Source organism: Eptesicus fuscus, chromosome 4 (assembly GCF_027574615.1).
Source record: "Eptesicus fuscus isolate TK198812 chromosome 4, DD_ASM_mEF_20220401, whole genome shotgun sequence".
NCBI lineage: Eukaryota > Metazoa > Chordata > Mammalia > Chiroptera > Vespertilionidae > Eptesicus > Eptesicus fuscus.
Genome location: NC_072476.1, coordinates 72,161,017 through 72,170,102, shown reverse-complemented (window position 1 = coordinate 72,170,102; position 9,086 = coordinate 72,161,017). Strand labels below are relative to the sequence as shown.

At 45.2% G+C, this 9,086-nt stretch overlaps 1 protein-coding gene across 1 annotated transcript; it reads left to right on the top strand.

The window, feature by feature from the left end:
- Nucleotides 1-5,287: 5,287 nt before the first annotated feature.
- S100Z (S100 calcium binding protein Z) lies at nucleotides 5,288-8,515 on the top strand. The gene is given in 3 exon segments (XM_054714344.1): nucleotides 5,288-5,453; nucleotides 5,456-5,486; nucleotides 8,350-8,515. Coding segments are annotated over 3 exon segments (363 nt in total).
- The last annotated feature ends 571 nt before the right edge of the window (nucleotides 8,516-9,086 follow it).

Genomic DNA, 9,086 nt, shown 5'->3' with positions numbered 1-9,086 from the left:
AAACATCAATGATGAGAGAGAGTCATTGATTGGCTGCCTCCTGCATGCCCCCCACTGGGGATTGAGCCAGTAACCCAGGCATGTGCCCTCGACGGGAATCGAACCTGGGACCCTTCATTCCGCAGGCCGATGCTCTATCCACTGAGCCAAACCAGCTAGGGCAAAAAATATATTTTTTATTAACAATGTTTAATGTTGACATTATTGCAGGTGTTCCCTCTTTTCCCTACTTCCCCCCTTCCCCCTCCCTTGTCCTTCACCCCACTATTGTCCATGTACGTGAATATGCATATTTCTTTAGCTATTCCCCTCACCTTCTTTATCCAGTCACCCCCACGCCCCTCCCGTCGGGCACCCGTCAGTCTGTTCCATGCATCCCTGCTTCTGGTTCCATTTTGTTCGTACTCTGGCCTTCGCCCCAAGGCAGCCGCTTCCGGGAATTGCTGGCAGGCTCGGGCACCTGGGCTGCCTCTAGCCGGAGAAGGGTGGCAGTCCTGTCCCACTTGGTAGGATGGCCTGCTTTTCACGTATATCCTTCCTTTCAGGCTCCGTGGTCAAAGCCGCATTTTCAAACAGCTCTCCTCCTGGCTCCCACCTGTGGATCTGTGCTAGCTTTTTTTCTTTCTAAATAATCCTTACTTTTAAGCTCCCCCAGATCTGATATCTCCATTTCTCTCATTCTTTGCACACTATCTTGGGTAAATTGTATCTCTTAGCCCTCAGGGTTATGATTCATGCCAGAAATTAAAAAGTAAAGTGTAATAATTAATAGAGTAAGTGAGGTGCTACGGGGACCTTCTGTGCTATAAGCAGGTGTGTCCCCCCACCCGCCCTGGGATTTAGTCACCTGTAGATAGGTGTCCCTAGCCTGAAAGAGTCATTTAGAGCCTTTTGACACGATCTTTGTTTCTGAAAAGCTCCTGACGGACAGAGGCTGGGCCTGGCTCACACCACAGGCCCAGAAGGGTCACTCAAACACTCTCAAGCAGGGGTCCTCAAACTTTTTAAACAGGGGGCCAGTTCACTGTCCCTCAGACCGCTGGAGGGCCGGACTATAGTTTAAAGAAAAACCTATGAACAAATTCCTATGCACACTGCACATATCTTATTTTGAAGTAAAAAAACAAAATGGCAAAAACACCCGCATGTGGCCCGCGGGCCGTAGTTTGAGGACGCCTGCAAGCATGTTCTGGGAATTAGAGGGCTTCCAGATGCACTCCCACAGCCTGACACTAGAGAGCAGCATGTACAAAGGAAATAGCTCTGTTATCACCAGAGGCTATTTTTTCTGTTGATTTTTAGAGAGAGTGAAAGGGAGGGGGAGAGACACAGAGAGAGAAACATCAATGTGAGAGAGAGACACATTGGTTGGTTGCCTCCAGACCAGAGCCAGAGTGGAGCCTGAAACCGAGGCATGTGCCCTTGACCAGAATCGAACCCCAGACTCCAGTCCATGGACAGGCTCTATCCACTGAGCCAAACCGGCTAAGGCGCTAGCTCTGCTTTTAAAGCCAAGCAGTAACCAACTGGAAACTACCTTGTTTTTGCACCTCAAGAACAAAGGATGTAGAGGCCATATTCTCATCTTTCAAATCAGATTACCACATTACAATTGTTACTGATGTACAATTGACTTATATTGTTTTCAGGTGTACAATATAGTGATTTGATATTTATATACATTACAAAGTGATTACTACTATACATCTTAGTTATCTTCTGTCACCACACAAAGTTATTACAGCATTACTGACTATATTCCTATGCTCTTATATGACCTCCCTGTGACTTATTTATTTTATAACTGGAAGTTTGTATCTCTTAATACCCTTCAACTTTTTCATCCATGGTCCTCTCCCCCCTCCTCCCCCCAAATCCCTTTGGCAATCACCAAGTTTGTTCTCTGTATCTATGAATCTGTTTCTGCTTTGTTTGTTTTGTTTTTTCAGGTTCCACATATAAGTGAAATTATATGGAATTTATCTTTGTCTGACTTATTTCACTTAACATAATACTCTCCATGTCCATTCCATCCATATTGTTACAAATGGCAAGATTTAATTCCTTTTTATGGTTGAATAATATTCCATTTTAAATATGTATAAATATCACATCTTATTTATCTATTCATCAATCAATGGACACTTAGGCTGCTTCCATATCTTGACTATTATAAATAACTAGAGGCCAGATGCACAAAATTCATGCACTGGGGGGGGGGGGGGGCGGTCCCCCAGCCTGGCCTGTGCCCTGATCGATCGCCCCAAAGAGGTAGGCCCTGCCCACCCATCCGGGGCTCCTCGATGGATTACCCCAAAGAGGTAGGCTGGAGCCGGGGGCCCCGTCTCTGCACCGCGCACGCAGGGTCAGGTCCCCGCCCACCCACGCGTGCCTTCTGTGCACGCAGCCTCCTGGTGATGGATTGTGGGATTGTGATGGCATGAGGGCATCACGGCATGAGGGCGTGACGACCACCTAGGCTATTATTAGTATAGATGCTGCGGAACATAGGGATGCATATGTATACAACAATTTTAAATATCTATTCTATCAAGAAGTTTGCCTGCCAACTGAATGCTTCAAATAAATTAATTTATGGTTGAATATGATTTAAATATAATACTGCTGCCCAGCTGGTGTGGCTCTATGGTTGAGCATCCACCTAGGAATCAAGAGGTCGCTGGTTTGATTCCTGGTCAGGATGGAGGTTTAAAACTCTGGTCAGGATGATATTGTTTTTTTGGGCCATGTTTTTTTACTTCAAAAGAGGACCCTGGTCAGGGCATATGCCCAGGTTGTGGGCTTGATCCCCGTGGGGTCCGTGCAGGAGGCAGCCAATCGATGACTTGTTCTCTCATTGAAGTTTTTATCTCTCTATCCCTCTCCCTTTCTCTCTCTCTAAAATAAAAAATAAATATAATACTGCTGAGACCCACATACTCTGTAAGACTTACTCGTTTTAGTGACTTTAGCAGCTTAACCTGATAATATTTATTTCCAAATTCAAACTCTATAGTTTTTTAAATGACCATTTTTTCTTTCTGTCTCTCTCCCTTTGATGAGGCAATTTTAAAATTTGGAATATGCCGAAACCAGTTTGGCTCAGTGGATAGAGCGTCGGTCTGCGGACTGAAAGGTCCCAGGTTCAATTCCGGTCAAGGGCATGTACCTTGGTTGCGGGCACATCCCCAGTGGGGGGTGTGCAGGAGGCAGCTGGTCGATGTTTCTCTCTCATCGATGTTTCTAGCTCTCTATCCCTTCTCCCTTCCTCTCTGTTAAAAATCAATAAAATATATTTTAAAAAAATAAAAATAAATAAAATAAAATTTGGAATAAAGGCAATCAGATAATTCTTTAGACCATTAAACTAGACAAAGCTTAACTCTTGGGAGATCTCACAGTTTCCCTTTCCAACACTTGCTCATCTCTCCATCCACTAGCACAGATTTCTGAGCATTTCCAACGTTTTCTTGATCCTGTGTTAATGTATGGGATGCGATGATGAACCAGATATCAGTTCTGCCATCAAGGGACTCATTCAGAGTCTGGAGAGTGAAGAGTGTACGGGCAGAAAACAGTGGTTACAGGAATGTGCGGTAAACGCCATGATAAAATGGTAAGGAGATGCTCGGGGGATAAGAGAGGACAGGGGTGGAGTTTGGGGAGGTGGCTGGAGCGCAGGAAAACTCCCAAGAGGAGACATTGGAACTGAGTCTTTTTTTTTTCTTCTTCTTAATTTTGTTGGGGTGACTGAGTCTTAAGGAGTAAGTAGAATTAGCATTTCCAGTAGTGGGCCCAGAACAAAGGCAGAAGAATGAGAGAACTCAACATTTTAGTCAGCTTTTGGGCATGGTCAGACCTTTGAATGCCTAGGAGTGGGGATGTTGATTTGTGTTTTATACAAACTACTCTCACCCTAGCTGGTTTGGCTCAGTGGATAGAGTGCGGGTCTCCGAACTGAAGGGTCCCTGGTTCGATTCGGGTCCAGGGCACATGCGTGGGTTGTGGGCTCGATCCCCAGTGGGGGGCGTGCAGGAGACAGCTGATCGATGATTCTCTCTCATCATTGATGTTGCTATCTCTCTCTCCCTCTCCCTACCTCTCTGAAATCAATAAAATATATTTTAAAAAATATGAAATAAAGGTAATTGGCATTCAAACTACTCTCACAGCGGAACGGAGACCAGAATGTAGGGAATAGACAGAAAACAGAGAGCAGATATAGGGAGCAAAATTTATGAAGTCCTGAAGGTGGTATAAAGAACAGAGAAAAATGGATGAGTTCAACGGATAGGACAGGCGCAGTGGTCAGTTTCTGGCTTTGGTTTTTCTAGTGACATTTTTCTTTAAGTTTCTGTCACTTGGAAATCCATGCTCCCCCCTCGCACCTTCCTTCCCGCCCTTGCCCCTGAGCCCGTGGATTCCGGCACACACAGCTGCTCTGGGCTTTATTCTATTTCAGTTTGCTGACTAAGCAATGCATTCCTATAACTGGAAAAGTTAAATCAGCTGAAAGGGTGTAAACGAGGACTCCCAGCCACTCTGTCCCACCCTCTTTCCCCCCTGACCCCTTCGAGCTACCACTTTTATTACTTTCTTACGGATCCTTTCAGCGACTCCTTGTTCAAATGCCAACTACATACTCATATAATTATTATTTTTATTTCCTTCTTACACAGCCAGGGTCCTGCTTCGTACCTTTCTGAATCGGCACAGAGAGCGTCCTCATTCTTCTTTATAGCTGCACAACTGCCCATTGGTTTACGTAGTTGAACTAGTCTGCTCTGAGCTTATTCCCTTGACCTTGCTGTTGGCTTTGCTGAGCAGCCTCCAGGTTTAAACCAGTGTTTTTTCTCTCCCCCCGTCCCCCGCCCCCCAATCAACTTCCTAGCAACTGACTGCATTTCTACTCCCTATAGTGAGGGGTCCCTGAAGGCTTCCTCTCCCCCTCCTTGCCTTCTCATCTAATGCACACAGTGGGCACCCACCCTTGCTTATGGCCCTTGGGGCAGCAGCTCACACCTGTTCCTTCTGGTGATTAAAAACAGGCTCCGAGGCACTTCCATTTGAATCTCTTGTCTCGGTGATTTTCATCTTCCGGGGAACAGGTGTGCCGAGGTGGAAACCTGGGTTATACAGGCCCGTAATTTCATTGTAAACGCCTGTTGACAGAGCTGTGCCTTGGCGGAGCCAGTAAGAAGTTAGGTGTTTTCTTCCTCTTTTTGTTTATCTTTAGCCTGTGTTTAATACGGCTCTGTGTTTGTTGTCTGGTTGCTGTTCTGTTTTAATGGACGTGTCCGTGTTTCCCCACCTGAGTTTGGCGGCCTGCACCGGCAGCGTCAGTGCTGCTGCCAACCTGCCCACCCGGCTGGCGAGGGCCACGGACACCATGATTAGGATCTTCCACCGCTACTCCTGCCAGGAAGGGGACAGATTCAGGGTCAACAAGGGGGAATGAAGATGCTGCTGCAGAGAGAGCTCACGGATGCCTCCCGGTGAGTCCCAGCTTCCCTGCCCCTTCGGTCCAGGCGGGCGAGGTGCACCTCCAGGACAGCCTCTGTGCACCTCGTCTCCTGTGCCTCTGCCACAGACACAGCGCCATTTACATGGAGATCGGAAACACGAGCGCAAACACGGGAACCTGTGTTTTCTGTGCACATCCGTCCGTATGCGGCCTTTCCTGTATCACCTGGGGGTTTCCAAGTATTGTAAATTCTATGTGAGGCGCTCATCCATTCTCAACATCCTGGTGCAGCAAAGATGTAGCTAGTTATAGTTATAGAACTTGTAACTATAACTATAGCTATAGCTAGTTACACTAGTTATACCTGGAGCTTTGTCCAGGTGACTGTAAATTGATATTGTTTTTTTGGGCCAGAAATGAAGCCTGTGGTACTCTATGTTGTGGCAGCAAATTTTCTAATGGATGACAAATACTCGGAAAGCTTTGTCAACCAAGCACAGGCTGATAGGGATTGATGGAAAGGGTGTGTCTGGCCAGTAACCAGCTGGGCAGCAAACTGATTCACATCTCAAGACAGCCAGGAGTTAGTTTAATAAATCTACACATGAAACCTTATAGGGCAGTGCTTGGGGCCTCCTCGAGGTTTAAAACTCTTCATTCTGATGTTTATGGAGCTGCCTCAAATGGACTTGAGCAGGATGTACTGCCCTTGCATGGTGCTATTCTGTACAAACCCTGCATTAAAACTACAGTGACTGTATTTACAGCAGTCTTCTTCCCACCCTCTATGGGAAAAAACGTAAGTAAAAAAATGTTAACGGTCATTTTTTAGGAACTTATTTTTGGATTCCAAATAACAATTTTATTTTTATTACATTAATAGAGCAAATGGTAATTTATGTTTTTTTCTAGAACTTTTTTTATTGAGGTATATTTGATATATAACATTATATTAGTTTTAGGTATACAACATAATGATTCAATATTTGTATATATTGTCAAATGATCACCACAATAAGTCTAGTTGCCATCTGCCACCATACATAGTTACAAACATTTTTTCCTTGTTATTAAAACTTTTAAGATCTACTGCTCTCTTAGCAACTCTCAAATATTCAATACAGTATTGTTAACTATAGTCACACTAGAGGCCCAGTGCAAATTCATGCACGCGGGGGGGGGGGGGCGGAGCTCGGTCCCCTCAGCCCAGCCTGCATCCTCTCCAATCCTGGACCGCTGGCTCCTAACCGCTCACCTGCCTGCCTGCCTTATTGCCCCTAACTGTCCCCCTGCCAACCTGATCACCCCTAACTGCCTCTGCCTGCTGGCCTGATCTCCCCTAACTGCCCCCCCGCTGCCGGCCTGGTCGCCCCTCACTGCCCCCCCTGCCGGCCTAGTTGCCCCTAACTGCCCCCCTGCCGGCCTGGTTGCCCCCAACTGCCCTCCCTGCTGGCCTGGTGGCCCCTTACTGCCACCCCTGCCAGCCTGATTGCCCCAACTGCCTCCCCCCCTGCGGGCCTGGTCGCCCCTCACTGCCCCCCTGCTGGCCTGATCACCAATTGCCCCCCCCCCCCCGCCAGCCTGGTCACCCCCAACTGTCCCCCGCCAGCCTGGTTGCCCCTCACTGCACCCACCCCTGTTGGCCTAGTCACCCCACACAGCCTGCAGTTTGGTCATTTGGTTGTCCCTCACTGCCCCCCCTGCAGGCCTGGTTGCCCCACGTAGCCTGCTGTTCGGTCATCTGGTCGTTTCAGTTGTCACAGCCCCTGGCTTTTTATATATATGGATGCTGTATGTTAATATTGTAATTCTTCACAATACCTTTTTAGTGATTTTAGAATTCCCCAGGAATTTTTTTTCCTTCAAATTCAGTTTGGCTACTGTATTCGTTAAGATTTAGAATAAAAGGCTCAGTTGGTCAGACTTACTACACCTTGATTCATTCAAGTGAAATTTATAATTGCTTTTGATCAAGTTGATTTTGATCAATTTAAGTTTCCAACCATTTAACGGTTGGCAGCTAATGAGAGGGCAGTGAGGAAATCCTGGAAGAAATGAACTACTTCTAGAATCTCATCCGCCACTAATCAGAGGAAGGGTGGGTACCTCACAGTCCTACCCTCTCCGGGCCCTGCTCTCTGTGGGCTCCGTGCTTTACTCTCCACCCATAACTGCAGTCATTCTGTAAGTTCTACCCTTTACCGGGTGCCTCTTTTTTGGTCAGGTGTTGTGCTCAGTAAGGCTGCCAGATAAAATAGTGTATGTCCCATGCAATATACTAAAAAAAAGTATTCATTGTTCATCAGAAATTCACATTTAACTAAGTGTCCTGTTTTTTTTATTTGTTAAATATAGCAATCTGATGCTAAGCACATTTAAAAGTATGTTGACATATCCCTTAAACTTGTAGGGAGATTTAATTCTCCCCATTTACATATACAAAATATTGAAGATGTTAAGTGATTTGTTCAGAGTCCCATTGTTGGTGACTGGTAGAGCTGCTTACACTGTCCCTTTTTGGCTGCAAAACCTTCTTTCCATGTTCCCTGCCTCCCTCCCTGAGTCCTGGCCCTTGACCTGTGATGTCGTGTAGTGAGTGCATTTTCAGCATTAGCCCCTCGCTCTCGCTTTCTCAGTCCTGATGAGCTGCTGTTTGATCTCCGGAGAGTTTAGGTCTGAGCCAGAAGTATGTGGCCCTGGGGCAAAGTGCTAGACTCATTTAGAATCTGCGCCTGGTTCAAACCTTCCTGCAAATAGCCGTTTGGAAATTGTCCTTAGGTGCTAAACATGAAAATAAAAAAATTTAATATAGGTAAAAAGGAAGATGCAATTTCACTTGTCGTTATGAATCTCAAAGCCTGGGAGTTAGACATTTTCTTTTTCCTTTTTTTGTGCCAAAAGGACCCTCAGTTGATTGATAAGCTAATGCAGGACCTGGACGCCAATAAGGACAAGGAAGTGGATTTTAATGAATTTGTGGTCAGGGTGGCAGCCCTGACAGTTGCTTGTAATGATTACTTTGTAGAACAACTGAAGAAGAAAGGAAAGTAGAGATAAGCAGCAAGCTAATCTAAAGGCAGAAATATATCCAAAGTTAATTACTTATTATTCATTTATCCCCTTCAAAGTTATAGATACTGTAATGCTATTTATAGATAGAATATACACATAATTAATTGCTAGTATTAGTAAATGGTGTATATCTTAATATGTTGCCTTGAAAGAAATATTTCAAATCTCACATGCGCTACTTGAAGTTTCCCTCTTATTAAAGCTGTTAAATACATTTTTTTTTTTTTTTGGTTTGTCAGAGAACATCACAAAGATGTAGCTACTTTCAAATGAGACTAGAACTTAGCAAAGTTCTAAGACAGATGCTCATCATACTTAAGTTATATTTTGAGCTTCTTTCCTATTAAAGAAATTAAGTGGCTTCTGATTCTGCTTCAAATGGAAGGAGCTCTAAGCAGAGATTTCTCCTGTTATTTCATTTGAGTTCTGTTTCTCTGTCTCCTTATTTTGGCTGCTTCTTTTGCTTGTTTCTGTGTACTAAGTAGAGCTGTTATACCTCCCAGGCTTAGTAGAGTGGCCCTATGTAATGGGTGACCCGTAGGACCCAGTG